General features: G+C 31.8%; 2 protein-coding genes and 1 long non-coding RNA gene across 3 annotated transcripts; all 3 read right to left on the bottom strand.

Moving 5' to 3' along the window:
* Positions 1-855: 855 nt before the first annotated feature.
* Positions 856-4,325, bottom strand: LOC105318814 (uncharacterized). The gene is made up of 6 exons (XR_010710171.1): positions 4,136-4,325; positions 3,936-4,023; positions 2,892-3,605; positions 1,788-1,939; positions 1,106-1,311; positions 856-979 (listed from the first exon to the last, which is right to left on the bottom strand). It is a non-coding gene; the product is annotated as an uncharacterized lncRNA (long non-coding RNA).
* Positions 4,326-8,295: 3,970 nt separating this feature from the next.
* On the bottom strand, positions 8,296-11,361 carry LOC105318824 (uncharacterized). Its single transcript, XM_034452643.2, has 6 exons — positions 11,178-11,361; positions 10,971-11,058; positions 10,470-10,607; positions 10,053-10,126; positions 9,698-9,849; positions 8,296-8,718 (listed from the first exon to the last, which is right to left on the bottom strand). Exons 1-6 carry the CDS (start codon positions 11,353-11,355, stop codon positions 8,506-8,508), a joined length of 843 nt encoding a protein of 280 aa, XP_034308534.2. The 5' UTR covers positions 11,356-11,361; the 3' UTR covers positions 8,296-8,505.
* Positions 11,362-15,133: 3,772 nt separating this feature from the next.
* LOC117683928 (uncharacterized) lies at positions 15,134-18,560 on the bottom strand. Its single transcript, XM_034454160.2, has 6 exons — positions 18,366-18,560; positions 18,097-18,184; positions 17,652-17,789; positions 17,201-17,274; positions 16,861-17,012; positions 15,134-15,917 (listed from the first exon to the last, which is right to left on the bottom strand). Exons 1-6 carry the CDS (start codon positions 18,475-18,477, stop codon positions 15,726-15,728), a joined length of 756 nt encoding a protein of 251 aa, XP_034310051.2. The 5' UTR covers positions 18,478-18,560; the 3' UTR covers positions 15,134-15,725.
* Positions 18,561-21,712: the final 3,152 nt, after the last annotated feature.

Here is a 21,712-nt window from a genome sequence, read left to right on the forward strand (position 1 = left end):
CAGATTGTTTATTTCATTCATCAGCCATTATAAAGCATAATTTCGGTAGGCGTTGGTCAGCTTTTTAAAGACAACCCTATAATAAAGAAAGGATACTAGTATTCACAATTAGTTTACAAGAAAAATCCAGTCTATACTTAGAACTCCTGTGTCGATGGAGACACATTGACGTTATACTTTTATAGAAAAAAATAAATGTCAATTCAGAACAGTCCGTTTAGAATTTGATATACAGCTCTATGTACCTGTCCTATGTTTGTTTTATAGGAGTTTTTTTTTTTAGTTCTATAAGTATAAATTACAGTAAATTCTTTATTCTTTTTAGAAGTGGGATAGGGGTCCAAAAAGTGATTGTCTTTAATTTTAAAAAGTATACATCATATTTCAATGAAAATATATCTGCTATGTACCTCCATAGACACAGATAAATATATCTGGTGTTTTTGAGGCCAATTTTAAGAATATGGCACCTTACTTTGAGGCAAAGTTACACCTTATATAAGCAAACTTAGAACATTTTCTCAACAAATGGTTGTAGAGAGGACACCAATGAACCTATTTCATTTTTTTTTATATTTTTAAATCTTCAAATAAGTCTGTAGCTGCGCAGTTCGACAGCTGTTCTAATTAATTAAAAATACATTGTCCTTTTCTTGTATGCATACTTTTTCAAACAAAATGACATGTAGGAATTCGTGTTTATTGCTTTTATTTCTTGTGCCGACAGTTGTGGTCAGTTTCTGGCAGAAACAAGCCAGTAGTTCTAGAAATGTTTACATTCTTATCCTCAAATGTACAATCTTCATGTCGAAATACCATGTAACTGCTCTGTGACAGACAACGTCAAAAAATGTATATTTTACAAATTGTTTATTTCAAGCATCAATTATTCCATAGCATTATCTATTTAATTTACTTCAATTTTTAATCATGAAACGACATCATTTAGTTGGTTTTCGTCAAGTTCCTAATGACAATTCTGCAATGGAATAAAGGATTTCAACAATTATTTTGCATAAACAGACATATCATCAATTTGAAAAATGAAACTTGACAAATGAGATTTAAAAATTGTTATTGTGTGGACGAAAATCCCAGATTTTACCATTGTATGTTCCTATCCATTGTTGTTTACAGCAGTTAATCGTCAAACTCATCGTCAGAATCGTCTCCTCCACTAGTGATATCTTTACCTCCGCCAGTGATATCTATTCCCCCACCAGTGATATCTATACCCCCAAACTTGTCGTCCAACATTCCTGATACGGTATTTCCTTGCCGCTCGATAAAACTCCTGACGTATGCACAGATCTATGAAAAAATAAAAAAAAACCGAATTAGTAATTCAGTGACACCAAGTCTTAAAGATTAACCTTACTTTATAAAGATCCAAGCTTAAAATAAACGGTAACGTTCGATGAGTTTTCTGATGTTTACAACCATGAAAAAAAAAATAAAACCATAAAAGAGTAATAAACAACAATGTAAAACCGAATCAGTAAATTTAGAGATGGCTTCCAGGTCATTCAATAACCCATTAGATCTACCTTAAATAGAAAATGTGGGATATTTTTTCAGCTTTTAACAATAAATGGAAAAGAATAAATCCATATATTTTAGTTCCACAATTTTGTTATCTTCTTATGTCTTTGTAAAGAACTTGATTTTCTTTCCAAAGAAACCATACTGGTCTGAAATGGCTCCGACCACTCAACCCTCCTGACCATACTATATTAAGATCAGAGGGCTTAGAAAACCCAGTAACATTTTTTTTTAATTAGACTCACCAGACCATTGCTACCACTGAGGAGCCTTTCAATTTCGTCTTCCAATAACTGGATGACATAGAAATCCAACCAGTTCAGGCCGAAATCTCTACTTCTGATGGAGACAGAAGGTCGTCTGCTGGTGCAATAGCCGGCTCTGATGAAACCTCTCTCTGTGAATTCAAACAACATATATATACAGTACTAATCAGAAAGATCTGATGAAACCTTTCTTGGTCAATTCAAATATAGTAATAATATATAAATAGTGCCTGTTTGGGAGGGTAACAGTTGAAATTGACACCCCGAAAAAACCATTGTCAACCGACGCGAAGTAGTAAAGTCTAATATCTAGCCAATGGAGCTATGAAAAAAACCTGTTATCTCTGAATTCAAGCAACAAAGGGTACAAATCTCGAGATTTAGTCATTGGAGCTGTAATAAAGTCTCTCTCTATATGAATACCAAAAACATATAATTCGCCAAATCTAACGCATGCACCTCTGAATTTAAATAAGATATAGTGCAAATATTTAATCAATGGAGCTCCAGTACGTCTCAGTCTTTGAATTTAAACAACACACAGTACTAATCTATACGATTAATGAAGCTCTATCGTTTGAGTTCGCTTGAGGTTGTTGACAAAGTTTTTCTAAAACTGGAAATGGCAGGAGGTTTTAAGAAACCTCATTTCATCAAGGATTATAGTTCCTTGAAACTTCGTCACAATGTGGCAACTAGAATGTTTTGTTAAACTGTATGAATCAATTGTTTTGGATGAACATCACCATATCGGGCATCTGAACCACAGATAACGAGTTCGAATCCGTCTGTTGCTTTTGTCCATAGTCACGGAATCATATTTTGGAAATAATTTTTTTAAAATCAATAATTGCATTTCTTGTTGGTCTATTTGACTTACATAAATATCATACATCATGCCATTTTCCCTAATCAGGTAATGTTCTACTGATTTGAGGTTTAACAAGTGTACATGGCGCTGTAAATTTCATCTTTCCTTTTGACTGTTTTATTAATTGTTAGCCATGTTTTATAACAGTTAATAAGAACCACATTTTTACACATTTTTAAAGAAAGTCGATACGTTTTCGTATTCTAACTTACCCCGTGTGATGTAGACACTGAATCCTATTCTTGTTATAGCGACGCTGGCTACTCCTCTGTTACTCTGTTGAACCCTGTAATTTACAACACGCTCATCCACTAAATTACACTTATAAATCAGTTGAGTTTGAGGAGTCGTCTACATCTTCAAACGAATGAAGGTATTGTAAGTTTACTTAAAATCACATTTGGAAGTTAAATTACGTTATTGAGGTTTTTCTTTTCCAACGTACACAATGGTATGGAGAAAGGAATCGCACCGAGCTGATACAGTGTATGTTGATTTACTAAATCGTGTATAGTTGTGTGTACATGCACTGTATTCAGGTTCAGCTGATCAAATTAAAATACACAATTTTGGTTTTACTTTTATTTAAAATTTTGTTTAAATAATTTTTTTAATTCAGTCTTTTAAAGGAAATGACATTCGAAGTCTTCATTTTCTAAGCGATTTTTAAGTGTAAACAGAGCACTGGTCACTTGAATAACAAGTTGTATTTTGATTTTAAATTAAACTGCACTGACATTCTGCAGTAAGGTTTATAGCATACTAGTACATTGTTTAGACCCACGTACCACCAAGTCCTGTAGTCGTAGAACCAATCAAATCTTCCATACACTTGGGCGTTAAATCCAATCCATTCATAAGTAGGTGGAAATCGCCTTCTCAAAGTCAAATAAGTTCTTGGTGGTACGAAATCTGTTAATTGAAAGCTTGGAAAAAAAAGAAAAAAAAATTGAAGTATTGTATAAATGTACATGCATTCAGTGTAACCGTATTGGCATTGTAAATAAGGACAGATAAATTTACAGTAACTCTCTCACTCTCGCTCTCTATTTTCTCTCTCTTTTACTCTTTTTAATCTCTCTGTCTTTGTCTTTCTATCCCTCTCTCTTTATGTTCCACTCGTTTTATGTCTCTCCCTCTTTCAGTCTCTCTCTCTCTCTTTCTATCCTCTCCATCTCTGTCTGTCTGTCTGTCTGTCTCTGTCTCTCTGTCTCTCTGTCTCTCTCTCTCTCTCTCTCTCTCTCTCTGTTACCTACTTTCTGACTTCGTAGATTAAATCGTTATGTGTTCGTCTAAAGTATGACTGGATGTTTCGTTTGATCTCTGTCATAAGCAGTGGCTTAACTAAAAGAAAATTCGTTAAAAATTCAATGATTGTTAATAAACAAAACAAGGAAAATAATCTTACAACGTTTGTAATAAAAGTTTTTGATAAGTAGTACAGCTATATACTTACGGCTAATCATGTCAACATCTTTAGCGACCTCGCTGTTAACTTGAGCTTGACTGTGTCCCACTAAACTCAGCAGACACAGAAAAGACAGAACTGGAATAGTGACTGCAGACATATTCATGGTAAGTCTCACACAGAAAGCTAACATAAAGTATTCAGTCTCAAAGAAAGAACTGCCCATTCACTTGCTGATCGTGGGAATTTATAGTGAAGAAGCTGCAAAAACAGGAACCCACTTTTATGATTGGATTACATCACGTCCAGGGTCCGATATGCAGATATTTCTAAATTTACTGCATTGATAAGGACTTGAATCATCATCAGGATCCACATCTACACTAAAAACCACGCACTGTGTGAACGTTTGACCAGAGAAACGGACATATATGCGATTTGATGATATGATTCATAAATACATTACTATTCGCTAAATAGCATCGCATGATAAGTTCAATCGTTGATGGCTGTCATAATTTATTATTGTAAACATTATTATATTGATAAATAGAGTTTAATTCTCCTGAAATTAACGATATGTAACACGTTTTGTGTATCAACACAATTTGCTTTAAATAATATATGCAAAAAGATGTTGTTTGTAAAAATTCTCATCAATATATTCTAAATTAAACATCATTAAAAATGCATATTATTTTATGAAGAAGGCATTTAAATCATATATTAAAAACCCCAAAACAGTGATTTGATTTTTATAAAAAAAAATTTTTTTATTCTTATTTATTTTAATCCTTTTCTTAAATCAGTGATGCATAAAAGTCATCAATGTTTAATTTTTTGAAAATATATATGTACCGTGTTCTTATAGAAACGTAGATATAAATTCGATTATCAATGATTTAATACAAATAAATGTACTAGTGTAAATGCCATTTATGAACAATGTTACAGTAGTGACAGTTTGACAAGGTTAGAAACCTTTTATCAACGAGCGTTGCATTTTTATGTATCGCTCTTACATTAATGTGATAAAACTAAAGACTTAAAAAATTCGATCAGAAATACAAGTAAAGTAGGTTCCTAAGAATAATATTGTCTAAAGGGTTGATATTGTACTTTAATTAAAGTAAACATAAATAAATTTTTTTAATAAGCTTACACTGATATTTTGAAAGACATTGATTAGTTAATAGCGGATATTGCTGTCTTTGAAATGTCTTATTTCTCATCGTTTCCAACACGGAATCATTTTACCCACTTTTGCCCGCAAACAGAGTTAAAAATTTAACACAATGTTGTTTGACAGATTGATCCACTCAAAAAGGGCCACGAATTTGTATAATACCAATGCAACAACAATCTGTAAATTTTACATTTTGAATATTTCTAATAATTAAACCAAACCTTTTAAACAGGAAATATATATTGCTATATTTATTCATCAAATATATTCATTTTGATTAAAAAGAAAAAGTAAACACGACTTCTTAAGAGACAACATTTGTTTAATTAAAGGGAAAGTGATGTTTGTCATTTGAAATGATAAAACTGTGGTTTTCTTCTGTTACCAATGCAATTGTACCAATGAACTACATCTAAATGACAAATTTTAATAGTTTTAATCTTAAACATGATATAAAGCTTCACAAACACCTTCAGTTGATCATAACAAATTAAATTATACGGAGAAGGCTTATATAGGCATTGCCTGCTGCCAAATCCATTTATATAAATGTAAGATTAGTGCAACATTATGTTTACCTGAAGATTCATATGAATTATATTATACCAGTATATTCATCTTATTCTAAACTATAGAAAAAAATTGCTCGAGTAAACAAAGTAAAGATGTTGATGTAAGCGAAATGTTAGAAGTTGTTATACCTCTGGTAATGGTCCTTTACGTAAAGTTTACTATGTCTGTCGAAAAAAGATTAATTAATTAATTAACCATTTAAATATTATAGAAAAAAAGAGAATAATTAGCTGCTTATACTTTTATTTGACTGAGTCTTTTAGTGCGAAAAGTCGGTTTTGATGTGACGATTATATTGATAAGAAATTTCGAAAACCATTTTAAAAAATGATACATTTTTAACTACCATGCCAGCTTATTTAGTTCTCATTTGCTTGTTTTTGAATACGCGTATAACCGCTTAATAAATGTTTTTTATTAAAATATTTCTTTGCCCTAATAAACTAGGAAAAAATATTATTCATGATTCTGTAACTTTTTTAATTGACTCACTCAGATAAGTTTTGTTAAATTTGACTACCAATCTTCTGTTCACAATGATCAGCAAAGGGTATTTATTAGTGTAAAAACTCTCCATGTAAGATCAGACACAGAGAGTTATATCATTTAGAGAAACTCTATGTCGAAAAAACAGAAAAAAATGACGTCTTATGTGGTTTAAATTTTGGCTCTTACAAAAATTATCATTTCTGTTTTGACCATCTGTAAATACAACGAGACGCATCACATTACAATTGTAAGTATATTCCCCTGCATGGATTAGTTCAAATCTTAGAATATTTAGAAAATGTACTATTATATATTAAGTCTCGAGTTTTATGCTGAAAATTGTTTTGTAAAGAAAAAATGACGATCGCGTTTAACATTGGCTTTATAATGCATAAAACAATTCGAATATATATGAATATGTAAAACATTTGTAATAAAGTTGATAGCACAAATTTATTTTTTACCGTTTTATAAGGCTTGTTACTAGCTGACTACAGAAATATTATATAGTAAATTGATTAGTCTCACTGACGTCTATAAGTCTGATAAACCCAGTATATTTTTGTAGTCAGTCAACAACAAACCAAATAAATGTTTTGTTTTTCCTTGGATAAATATGAAGTGATACATAAATTTCACAAGTAGCTATGATCAACGGAAACCATGTTAGTCTTACATCTCGCCCAATTTTTACACTCAAAATTCTCATTCTTACCCTTTCAGAATGTCTTTTAAAATCTTTGCTGCACCACTATTCACTTTCATTGTTTTGTTGCTATACTTGATACACTTTTTTTCCTTTCCATTAAAGAATTGAAGCAAAGCTCGACGCTACTATTTTATTCTGCTCCAGACCAGACAAAACAAAGTGACGTAAAGAGCGGGGATTCTGTATCAAATATTATACAATGTCGAATTAAGTAAGTACCGGCCATGTTGCCGAATATAGATTCAACCAGTCGAACATAGGAAAGTATCCGACAGTCACGTGTCATGTTTGAACCTATGAAAGTGTAGGAGTTCAGTCCGATCGAAAACACATTACTTCTAGATTTGTTATTGACTGACTACGGAAATATATTGGGTTGCTCAATCTCATAAACGGCAAGGCGAATCATATATTGTCGGCAATAGACATATTTGTGCAGAGATTGAATAAAAAGTTTTATATTATTTGCTATTAGACAACCGAAAATATGTTATTACATGACATTGTTTTATTCTTAATTTTTTGTTGATTTGATTACACCAACAATGCCCTTTGAATCATCGGTGAACAAATAAACAATATACGTTATATACAGGCTTTTAAAAAATTCTTATGATGTCTTTAACAGTAAACGATTGCTTTTATCTTTACACGTATAATATACCTCCTACCGATTTCCGGCATGTGCAGCAAACAAACGTAAATCAGACTTATTTCTACTTTGAATGGTCTACCAGTACTTTGTGAATATTACTATGAAATGAAACACCAACGTCTGTTTCATGATATACAAGGTAATCAAATGTATAGTTTGTAGATTGTTTATTTCAAACATCAACTATTACAAAGTGTCATTTTTTGGGGGTTTCTCCAATTTTCAATGACAATCCTGCAATGTAATAAATGTTTTCAACATTAATCAAAATTTATGAAGATACATATTGTAATAAATAACATTTTTTAAAAGAGGAAACTTGGATAACATCAAGAAATAATTAAAAACGAAATTTGGCGAAAGAAACATAAAAATTCTACAATTAATATGCATTTTATCAATGGTAATTTCTTGCAGAGATCGAATATATTACGTAGGCATTAATAACCTCCTCCCACCTCCAATGTTATGGAAATCGAAATACAAAAAGAACATGTTATTTTCTGTTAAAATGTAATAAGTACTTTATCAAACTAAGTGATGTATCCTTCAGAAGAGACGTATAAGGCTGTGCAGCCCAGACTTATATTGATGGAGACCGACTTCATTTTGTATAAAATTCTAACATCTGGTCATTTTAGTGAATTCGAGGTAATTTTAAGAGCTCTGCTGCAAAGGCCAGAAAAGTTGCGACTGTATATCACAGAGGACATGCAAAAGAAAACATGACAAACGAAACTCAGAATCCATTTAATGTCTTTAAAATCTCACCATTGTATGTTTCTATCCCTTTTTGTATACAATATTTAATCGTCCAACTCGTCGCCAGAATCGTCTCTTCGGATTGTGATATCTTTACCTGCACCTGTGATATCTATTCCACCGCCAGTGATATCTATTCCTCCGCCAGTGATATCTATTCCTCCGCCAGTGATATCTATACCCTCAAAATTGTCATCAATCATGTCTGAAACGGCCCTTCCTTGACGTTCTATAAACCCTCTGACATATGAACAGATCTATATTAAAAATATTAACAAAAAATAAAAGCAATCCGCAACTTTAAAACTAAATTAATAAGATAAGGTAGGATTAGGGGTCACTAAATTACACATCAGAGGTACCTAAACACATTTTCGTATAAAATCCAGGGGACTTTTCTCTGGTGGAAAATGCATTATGGGCAGGGATTTTTCTGCTATATTTATGCGGTATACATGAAAATTATTTTTTTTTTAAATTCTAAATTGCATAATATAAAGATTTATCTTTCAAATACATGAAAAATTTATGTCAAAAAATTTTAAAAATTAATTTTGTGAGACTCTAAAATAAAGGGAGGTAACTCCAAAAAGATCCAGATTTTAGGCGTGCGGAATTTCAGCGGGTAATATAACTCTTTAAAAGACTGGCGAATGTAGTCTGAAAACACTGTAAAACGATGTCTAAGAACTTGCTCTTGAAAATACACATAAATTAATATGGCTGATTTATTTGCATTCGGCTATCAGTAGAGCCTAAAATGCATAGGTGTATTGCATTAATATTTAGAGGCATCCTGTTGTCTATTTTCCTCATGTTTTAAGTGCCAAATAAATTCTAGCATTAAGTCACATGTGCATTATTTTTAAATATTTACAAAATTCACAATTTTATTTTTCTGTTGATATATAGATATAATTATCTCTAACACGTTTTTACAATTTAATTGATTCGGGTCAATTTTACTTGTCCCTCATCTAAAAACGTCCTTATAACGTTACATATAAAACTGTGCACCCAGATTGACCTTTAAAATATTAAATGTGAGATTTCCATTTGTAGAGAAAAGATAGATATATTTTGGCGCAAGAATTTGAAGATTTTCTTATTCATTTTGCAATCTCTTTGTTTAAAGGTGTTCAATTAAGTAAGTCTAAATGGAGACTATCACCTAAACCTTTTAAAGTCTTGAAAAGCTTGACCTAAAACTGTAATGGTTATATTGGTTGTACTCACAACACCATCAGGGCCAGTGAGGAGCGTTTCAATTTCGTTTTCCAGTAACTGAATGACATAGAAGTCTAACCAGTTCAGGCCAGAGTCTCTACTTCTAATGGCGACTGAAGGTCGTCTGCTGGTGCAATAGCCGGCTGTGATGAAACCTCTCTCTGTGAATTCAAATAACATATCCATACATTTGAAGTGAGACTTTTAGCCGATAAACTAAAAACTGCCTGCACCAGCGTTATTGTCTGTTTTATTAACTGTTGTCAGAGATTAGTATAGTTTCTTCTTTTCTTATGACTGTTTCCTTAATGTTTAGCATTGATAGTGATAAGAATGTCATTACTTTTTCGCCAAGTAAAATTACCCCGTGTGATGTAGACACTGAATCCAATTCTTGTTATTGCAACGCTGGCAAGACCTCTGTTACTCTGCTGAACCCTGAAATTGACAAAGCTCTCGTCATCACATTGCTTAACAAATCTCAGTCTCCTGCTTATATTAAAACTTTAATAATAAAAACAGATTGACTTTTAGACAATGATTAACTCATCCATTATTCCGTATACATGAAGTGGATGAATGGTCAATATAAACTCAATATATTTATATTCGTTTAATATTTAGTATAAGGTAAAAATGCATTTAATACAGCAATAATTTTCGACTCTCAAATATAACGCTGGACAATGTTAGTAAAGTTTAACTGTCAGAGGTAATACAATATGACAATATAGTTCAGTTCACAGCATATATAATGTTAAACTTGTACAACTCAACGTACCACCAAGTTCTGTAGTCGTAGAACCAATCAAATCTCCCGTACACTTGGGCGTTAAATCCAATCCATTCATAGGTAGGTGGAAATCGCCTTCTTAAAGTCAAATAAGTTCTTGGTGGTACGAAATCTGTTAATTGAAAGCTTGGAAAAAAAAGAAAAAAATATTGAAGTATTGTATAAATGTACATGCATTCAGTGTAACTGTCCTGGCATTGTAAATAATGACGAATAAACATACAGCAGGCCTCTCACTCTCGCTCTCTATTTTCTCTTTCTCTTATGTCTGTTCAATCTCTCTGTCTTCGTCTTTCTCTCCCTCTTTCTTTATGTTCCACTCTTTTGTATGTCTCTCACTCTTTCTGTGTCTTTATCCTCTCTCCACATTTTCTCTCTCTCTTTCTCTCTGTTACTGTCTGTCTGTCTGTCTGTCTGTCTGTCTGTCTGTCTGTCTGTCTGTCTGTCTGTCTCTCTCTCTCTCTCTCTCTCTCTCTCTCTGTTACCTACTTTCTGACTTCGTAGATTAAATCGTTATGTGTTCGCCTAAAGTATGACTGGATGTTTCGTTTGATCTCTGTCAAAAGCAGGGGCTTCACTAAAAAGGAAATTTGTTAAAAATTCAATAATTGTTAATAAACAAAACAGATGCAAGGAAAAGATTATTACAAAATTTGTAATGAAAGTTTTTGATAAGTAGTACAGCTATATACTTACAGCTATTCATGTCAACATCTTTAGCGACCTCGCTGTTAACTTGAGCTTGACTGTGTCCCATCAAGCACAGCAGGCACAGAAAAGACAGAACTGGAATAGTGACTACAGACATATTCATGTTAAGTCTCACACAGAAAGCTAACATAAAGTATTCAGTCTTATAGAAAGAACTGCCCATTCACTTGCTGAGCGTGGGAATTTATAGTGAAGAAGCTGCAAAAACAGGAACTCACATTTATGATTGGGTTACATCACGTTCAGGGTCTGCAATGCAAATACCTCTAAATTTACTGCATTGAAAAGGAAGTGAATCATTGTCAGGATCCACATTCATACTAAAGACCATGAATTGTGTGAACGTTTGAACAGAGAAACGGACACATGTGCGATTTGATGATTTGAATCATAAATACATTATTCACTATTCAGTAAATAGCATCGCATGATATGCAAGTTCAATCGTTGATGGATGTCATAATTTATTATTGTAAACATTATTGTATTAATTATTAGAGTTTAATTTTCTCGAAATTAACGATATATACACGCTTTGTGTATCAACAGTTATAAAGCAAACAATTTGCTTTAAATAATATATGCAAAAAATTGTAGTTTGTCAAAATTCTCAATAAATTCTAAATTAAACACAATGCACAGTATTTCTTGAAGAAAGCATTTCACATATTAAAACCCCTAAAACAGTGATTTGATTTTTATAAAAAAAAAAAATCGATTTGTTTGAAATATTCTTTTATTCTTATAAATTTTAATCCTTTTTTAAATCAGTGAGGCAAAAAAGTCAGCAATGTTTTATTTTTTGAGAATATTTAGCGTGTTCTTATAGAAACCTATGTAAAATTCGGGTATCAATGATTTAAAACAAATAAATTTGCTAGTGTACATTCATTTATGAACAATGTTACAATAGTAACAATTTGACAAGGTTAGAAACTTTTTATCAACGAGCGTTGTTTTCATGTATCGCTCTTACATTAATGCAATAAAATAAAAAGCTTTTGATAAGAAATGCAAGTAAAGTAGGTTCCTAAGAATAATATTGTAAAAAGGGGTTGGTATTGTACATTAATTTAAATTAACATAAATAAACTTTTTATTATGCTTACATTAATATTGTAAAAGACATTATTGATTAATAAATAGCGAATATTGCTGTCTTTGAAATGTCTTAGTCCTCATCGTTTCCAACATAGAAGCATTTTATCCATTTCTGCCCGCAATCAGTGCTAAAAATTGAGTTAACCTGATGTTGTTTGACAGATTAATCCACTCAAAATGCGACACGAATTTTTATTATACCAATGCAACAACAATCTGTAAATTTTATATTTTGAATATTTCAAATAATTAAACCTTTTAAACAGTAATTGTATAATGCCATATTCAAATATGTTCATTTTAGTTAAAAAGAAAAAGTAAACACGACTTCTTAAGACAAAAATTTGTTTATTTGAAGGGAAAGTGTTTTTTGTCATTTGAAATGATATAGCTGTGGTTTTCTTCTTTTAGCAATACAATTGTACCAATAAACTACATCTAAATGACAAATTTAAATAGTTTTAATCATAAGACAAACTAAAACATGATATAAATCGTCACAAACACTTTCAGTTGATCATAACAAATTAAATTCTGTCAACATTGTGTTGTTAATGTCCACTTCAGCATCAGATGTCTTGTATTTAGCAGCAACCAACACCATTCTGATAATACCCACATCAACATAATCAGTTAAACAAAAATCAAATCTCTCTGTCTTCCGCCTCACTTGATATTTACTACGCAAGATTAGTTAATGCAACACCATGTTTACCTGAAGATTCACATGAATTGTATTATACAAGTATACTCATCTTATTCAAAACTATCTAAAAATTGTTAACAAAGTAAAGATGTTGATGTAAGTGGAATATTAGAAGTTGTTTTTCCGCTGCGAATGGTCCTTTACGTAACGTTTACTAACCATGCCTGTCATAATAAAAAGATAAATTTATTAATAGAAAAATAACCATTTAAATATTATAGAAAAAAAGAATTGGCTGCTTATTCTTTTATTTGACCGAGCCTTTTAGTGGGAAAAGTTGGTTTTGATTTGACTAGTAGATTCGAAAAGAAATTTCGAAGACCATTTAAAAAAATGAAACATTTTTAACTACCATGCGAGCTTATTTGGTTCTCATTTGCTTATTTCTAAATACTTGTATAACCGCTTAATAAATGTTTTTTTATTAAAAGATTTCCTTGCCCTAATATACCTGAAAAAATATTATTCATTATTCTGTAACTTTTTTAATTGACTCACTTAAATTAGTTTTGTACCAATCTTTAGATCACAATGATCGGTAAAGGGTATTTTAATAGTGTAAAAATTCTTCATGTAAGATCAGACACAGAGAATTATACCATTTAGAGAAACTCTGCGTCGAAAACAGAAAAATGACGTCTTATGTGGTTTTAATTTTTGGCTTTTACAAAAATATTATTTCTATTTTGACCATCTGTAAATACAATGAGACGCACCACATTGCAATTGTACGTATATTTCTCTGCATACTATAGTAGTTCAAACATTAGAATATTTGGAATATGAATGATTATATATTAAGTCTCGAGTTTTATGCTGATTATTGATTTGTGAAGAAAAAAATGACGATCGCGTTTAACATTGACTTTAAAATGCATGAAAACAATTTGAATATATATTTGAATATATAGAACTTTTGTAAAGTCGACAGTATAAATTTATTTTTTACCGTTTCATAAGGTTTGTTACTGACTGACAACAGAAATATAGTGGATTGATCAGTCTCACAGACGTCTATAAGTCTGATAAACCCGGTATATTTTTGCAGTCAGTCAGTAACAAAGCTAATAAATGTTTTGTTTTTCCCAGGACTATGAAGAGATACATATTTCACAAGTAGCTATGATCAACGCAAATCCATGTAAGTCTTACAGCTCGTCCAGTTTTTACACTGTTGAACTCTTCAAAATTCTCATTTTTACATTTCAGAATGTCTTTTAAAATCTTTGCTGCACCACTATTCACTTTCATTGTTTTGTTGCTATACTTGATACACTTTTTTCCTTTCCATTAAAAAATTTAAGCAAAGCTCGACGCTGCTATTTTATTCTGCTCCAGACCAGACAAAACAAAGTAATGTAGTTTTAAAAGGAAACTACTCGAATGTTTAAACATGATTTCAATGGACAACTACTCCCAATTGTTCAAGAACTTACAGAGCGGGGATTCTGTATCAAATATTATACAACGTCGAATTAAGTAATTACCGGCCATATTGCCGAATATAAATCCAACCAATCGAACACATCACGTGTCATGTTTAAACCAATGAAAATGTGTGAGTTCAGTCCGATCGAAAGCATATTACTTCTAGATTTGTTATTGACTGACTACGGAAATATATTGGGCTGATCAATCTCATAAACGGCAAGGCAAATCATATATTGTCAGCAATAGACTTATTTGTGCAGAGATTGAATAAAAAGTTTTATATTATTTGCTATTAGACAACCGAAAATATGTTATTACATGACATTGTTTTATTCTTAATTTTTTGTAGATTTGATTACACCAACAATGCCCTTTGAATCATCGGTGAACAAATAAACAATATACGTTATATACAGGCTTTTAAAAAAATTCCTATGATGTATTTTACAGTAAACGATTGCTTATATCTCTACACGTAGTATTTACCTCGCACTGGTATTGACGACTTCTGGCAGCGAACAATAATGAGGCATACTTGTTTTTACTTTGAATGGTCTGTTATAGTTTACCAGTACTTTGTAAATTATACTACGAAATGGAACATCAACCTCTGTTTCATGATATACAAGGTAATCAAATGTATAGTTTGTAGATTGTTTATTTCAAACATCAGCTATTACAAAGTATCATTTTTTGTGTTTTCTCCAATTTTCAATGACAATCCTGCAATGTAATAAATGTTTACAACATTCATCAAAATTTATGAAAATACATATTGTAATAAATAACATTTTTTAAAAGAGGAAACTTGGATAACATCAAGAAATAATTAAAAACGAAATTTGGCGAAAGAAACATAAAAATTCTACAATTAATATGCATTTTATTAATGGTTATTTCTTGCAGAGGTCGAATATATTACGTAGGCATTAATAACCTTCTCCCATCTCCAATGTTATGGAAATCGAAATACAAAAAGAACATGTTATTTTCTGTTAAAATGTAATAAGTACTTTATCAAACTAAGTGATGTATCCTTCAGAAGAGACGTTCAAGGCTGTGCAGCCGATACTTATATTGATGGAGACCGACTTCATTTTGTATAAAATTCTAACATCTGGTCATTGTAGTGAATTCGAGGTAATTTGAAGAGCTCTGCTGCAAAGGCCAGAAAAGTTGCGACTGTATATCACAGAGGACATGCAAAAGAAAACATGACAAACGAAAGTCAGAATCCATTTAATTTCTGTAAAATCTCACCATTGTATGTTTCTATCCCTTTTTGTATACAATATTTAATCGTCCAACTCGTCGCCAGAATCGTCTCTTCGGCTTGTGATATCTTTACCTCCACCTGTGATATCTTTACCTCCACCAGTGATATCTATTCCTCCGCCAGTGATATCTATACCCCCAAAATTGTCATCAATCATGTCTGAAACAGTCCTTCCTTGACGTTCTATAAACCTTCTGACATATGTACAGATCTATATTAAAAATATTAACTAAAAATGAATACAGTCCACTGCTATAAAACCAAATTAATAGAATAAAGTAGGATTAGGGGTCACTAAATTACACAACAGAGGTTGCTAAAACAGTTTCGTATAAAATCCAGGGGGTTTTCTCTGGGAAAAAGCATGATGTATTGGGGTTTTCCTGCTATTTTTGTGGTGTACATGAAAATTAATTTTTAAAATTATAAATTGCATAATATAGACGTTTATCTTTCGACTACATGTAAAAAATATGTAGAAATTTTTTTAAAATTAATTTTGTGAGACTCTAAAATAAAGAAAGGTAACTCCAAAATCATCCGGATTTTAGGCGTGCAGAATTTCATGAATTTTGTAGCAGGTAATATAGCTTTTTTAAAAGCTGGCGAATGTACCCCGAAAACACTATAAAACGATGCCTAAGGACTTGCACATAAATTAAAATGGCTGATGTATTTGCATTTTGCTATTAGGGGAGCATAAACTGCATATAGAGGCATCCTGTTCTCTATTCTCCTCATGTTTTGAGTGCCAAATAAAATATAGCATTAAGTTACATGTGCATTATTCTTTAATATTTACAAAATTCAGAGTTTTATCTCTCTATTGATATATAGATATAAATATCTCTAACACATGTTTTTACAATTTAATTTTATACGGGCCAGTTTTGCTTGTCCCTCATCTAAAAACGTCCTTATAACGGTACAATTGAAACTGTGTTTGCACCCAGATTGACTTTTCAAATATTAAATGTGAGATTTCCGCTTGTAGAGAAAAGATAAATATATTTTATAGCAAGAATTTTAACATTCATTTTTCAATCTCTTTGTTTTTCAATTAAGTAAGTATAAAATGGAAACTATCACCTTAACCTTTTAAAGTCTTCAAAAGCTTGACCTAAAACTGTAATTGTTTTATTGGTTGTACGCACAACACCATCAGGGCCACTGAGGAGCCTTTCAATTTCGTCTTCCAATAACTGAATGACATAGAAGTCTAACCAGTTCAGGCCAGAGTCTCTACTTCTGATGGCGACTGAAGGTCGTCTGCTGGTGCAATATCCAGCTCTGATGAAACCTCTCTCTGTGAATTCAAATAACATATATATACTTTTTGCCAATAAACTAAAAACCTGCACCAGCGTTATTGTCTGTTTTATTAACTGTTGTCAGAGATTAGTATAGTTTCTTCTTTTCTTATGACCGTTTCCTTAATGTTTTAGTATTGATACTGACAAGAATGTCATTACTTTTTCGCCAAGGTTAAATTACCTCGTGTGATGTAGACACTGAATCCTATTCTTGTTATTGCAACGCTGGCCAGACCTCTGTTACTCTGCTGAACCCTGAAATTGGCAAAGCTCTCGTCATCATATTGCTTAACAAATCTCAGTCTCCTGCTTATATTAAAACTTTAATATCAAAAAAACAGATTGAGTTTTAGACAATGATTTACTCATCCATGCATACATACTTCCTATGCATGAACTACTGAAGTAGATGAATGGTCAATTTAAACTCAATATAGTTATACAGCATATAGTGTATTTGTTTAATATTTAATTTTTGGTATAAATGCATTTTATTTCAGCAATTAATTTCGAATCAAAAATATAACGCCTTACAATGTTAGTAAAGTTCAAGTGTCAGAGGTAAATTCTGTATTGACAATTTACTTCAGTTCACAGCATATACAATGTTCAACTTGTACGACTCAACGTACCACCAAGTTCTGTAGTCGTAGAACCAATCAAATCTCCCGTACACTTGGGCGTTAAATCCAATCCATTCATAGGTTGGTGGAAATCGCCTTCTCAAAGTCAAGTAAGTTCTTGGTGGTACAAAATCTGTTATTTGAAAGCTAAAACAAAAGACGCATTTGATAAGTAGAAAAGATTATTATGGCAATATGAAAAAGTACCATGATTGATCAATAAAATGTCCTACTAAAATATGAATATAAGAAAGGCAGGCATTTATTTAGTTATATAATATATAGGGTGTGTATTTTACCCTATGATTGCTATTCCAATTGCTATATTCAAGACATTTCTTATGAAGGATCAAGGCAGCAGCAAATCTCTGTCCATCCGATGTTTAATTCTCTCTCTCTCTCTCTCTCTCTCTCTCTCTCTCTCTCTCTCTCTCTCTCTCTCTCGCTCGCCTACTTTCTGACTTCGTAGGTTATATCAGCACTGGTTCCTCTGATGGGGGACTGAATGCCTCGTCGAATCTCCGTTAACATCAGCGGCTTTACTAAGAAACAGAGTTATTTATAAACTCTTCGTTTTTTCTAATACTATTGTTTTTCTTTATTTGAAAAATTAAATTACGATTTTAAATTCGATTACTATTAACAAATGAGAGAGCTGCATGGAAGATATCGTAATAATATTAATATCACAATGAAAGTTAAAGTTTATATAGTGATACTTACAATTATTCATATCAACATCTCTTGCGGTCATGTTGTTTACACCAGCTAGACTGTGTCCCGCTAAACACAGCAGACACAGAAACGACAAGAGTGGAATAGTAATTGCAGACATAGTGAAGTCCAACACAAAGACCTAGCAAAAAGTGTTCAGTCTCATGGAAAAAAACTGCCCATTCACTGGCGGAGCGTGACAATTTATAGTGAAGAAAGTGCGAAAACAGGAAAGACAAGGTCATATCAGGTCCAGAATCTGAAATACAACTATTTCCTTATTCAACGGTTTATACAGGGACGTATAACACCTAAAGGATCTGAAACTTCTATTTTTAGACAACAAGACTTTTGAACCTTGAACTAGACAACGGCTATTTGGACAAACAAAGAAATGGGCTGTCATGATTCATCCATACAATTTGAAGAAACTCTAAACCATATGACGGATATTTGTGCAAACAATGAAGAGTGTTGACGCAAACTTTGGATATCTTTAATAATCATTATATATTTCTATAACTATAAAAGAAAAAAAAGCCTAATATATTTCTTTGACTATAACTGTGAAGTAATTATATATATAAATATAAAGTAAAATATTGAATTCAAAAAGTTTTTAATGACATGAAAATCAGTGTTCAGAATCAAAAGTCCAAAGGAATGCATTTTAAACAACATTTCAGTTAATCTGCCAAACTATTATTATTTGTCAATACTTAAGTTATGTCATGGAATTAATATTGGTTTATTAATTTTAATGTTTTCAATGACTGCTGTTTGCGACAATTGAGTGCAAAAATGAAATTGTTACTCTATGATTTTTATAATTGTTGTTTTATTTTTTTTTTTTTAATCTTTTTTGCCATATCTATTGGATATGATTTGTCATCCACATGATATTTTTGAATGTTTCAATTGTTCTATTTGGTAAAATAGATGACAAAAATACATGTATATTAAACACTGCATTTTTTTTAGTTAAGAATGTTTCAGTCGCAGTGTAATAGTAAAGAGCCAGTAGAAACACGATATTTTTATAATCAAGATTCATTCATGTTTCAAAACCAAATAAGTTCGAACAGTTTCCACGTTGATTTCAAACGATTGATGGTAACATGCCTTGTCTTAACGTAAAACATTTTGAACGCGAGAATTTAATATCACTACAAGCCATTTATGAACATTTCAATATAGGTTTTGATTAAGGTCTTTTTATAAAGGCTAGATGTACAATTTCCGAATCACAGAAAAAAGAATTTAATGTGTAAAAAGGTTCAAATGAAAAAATGACATTAACAAGCCGTCAACCATCTAAAAAATCCATAAAACGAAATACAAATTTAAAGCAGAGCAACACGTACCGGACCTCTAAAAAGATAGAGGTAGGATAAGGTGCCTTGGAGGAGTGTGCACCCTCTGCTGACCGGTCACACCCGCCGTGTGCTCTTTGTCGTAATCGGGAAAACAAAACAACGAAAAAGTCCGTAGACAAAGTTTTATGTGATTAACAGTTTTTTGATTGCTATAAATTTTACTAACATTGACGATTGCAACTTTTTAACAAATACTACAAACAAAATATCAAATATTAACAACATATTAAACACGTGATGATAATGTACAATTTTTTAAATTCTTTCAAACGAAAAAAAAATGACCGGATATTTTGTAAAATAAAATTAAATTAGATGACATCATGAAGTCGGTAAGTTAAGAAAAGTCTGTTCTCCAAAAAAACCAAAAACTCTATAGAAACTGATGATACACGTATAAACGTACATATTTGAAGACATTAGTATCACGGAAATACTTAATTTAACAGACAAGCTGTTCACCTCATGGTAGATGAGATTAACCCGTACGAAATTGACATACATACGCCATAGAACATATTCCTTTCAAAACGAGGAGGCGGATGGATATCATTAACAAAAAATATTGATACCTTATATTCATGAGGATTTGATGATAATACAGTTAAATATACTGAAAAAACAAAAACACCACAGAACGCTTCTCAAAAGTAATAAGTAATGTAATTAAATGTGGTTATTTCATGCAGTCCGTGATTTTTCTTAAGTTGTTGAAGGTTCGACCGACAAATAAACTGGTTAGATCTAGATTGAGTAGATTTCAGCCCTGTCAGAGGGAAAAATACTTGGTGAGATGATGAAAACAAATATTCAGAAGATCTACAGTGATATTTTATGCTGTCCTTTTATCTGGAGATGGTGCCCCCCATAACAATTGTTTGTGTAAGCAGTGAGTCTGGCTTTCTTCACTAGTGTTAACAAAACAATAGTTTATGTAACAAGAATTTAAAATGTGTAACAGTATCCCAGGATTATATACATACACTAGGCAAAATTGCTAACGATTTGAGTACTGTTTATGAAACATTGGTATGTGGCCTCCATTTGCTCGGATAAATGCGATGTGTATGTCTTGTCGCCTAGTATTTACTCGGCACTTTGGAATTCTTGCTCGGTCCCTCACACTTCCGGTTTGTACAAATTTCCGGTACAACCTTGCAATTGACCTGTGGTGCCTTTTAAACACTGTGGCTACATAAACAGACAATGTTTTTATTTGATAAGCATGCTGCATCATGTTTTTGCCAATATCACCGGTAATCGTTAAATTATTAACATTTTATTCTAACCTATTGAAAGGAGCACCTTGCAGAGACCACACCAACTGCTCTGCCACGCTCCTCTGTGGTCAAACGCGCAATACCTCGTCGGGTTTTTTGTGAGGTTTTAGTAATGCATGCATCAACAATAAGTTCAAAAAAAAAAGAAAATAAAGATTTATGTTTCCAAAGGAAGTGTGATTACGATTTGAGCATTTCTAAGGAACAGTTACGCTTCGGTTAACATTGAATCCAATTATTAGTTTGGGCATTCAAATGTCTTACTTATAATTAAGGTCACCTATTTAAACATTTAATACATCTTAAGAAATTTTTAGGATGTAAATAATATTTTATTTTAAATGGTGCGTTAGCAATTTTGTCTAGTTTATATGAAATGTGATATAATAATGATCGGATTTTTACTTCAATTTAAAATAGCAATGTTCCTTGAATCCGCCTGTTGATTCCAAATCATAGATATTGTCGTAGTTTAGGTGTTTTTTTTTTTTTTATTAAATATGTACTTTTAGCTTAAAATGTAAGATGTATTCATCAAACTAGCTAAAAAGGTTTAAAGCACGACTTTCCAAGTCCATTAGGTTCTACAATTATGATATACTGTTATTAAAGATACGGTATTCAGCATTGCGTTACATTCCTCTCATTTTTCTATTAGTTGTTCAGTACGGACAAACAATCTAAGGTACAAAATAACCGC

Source organism: Magallana gigas, chromosome 10 (assembly GCF_963853765.1).
Source record: "Magallana gigas chromosome 10, xbMagGiga1.1, whole genome shotgun sequence".
NCBI lineage: Eukaryota > Metazoa > Mollusca > Bivalvia > Ostreida > Ostreidae > Magallana > Magallana gigas.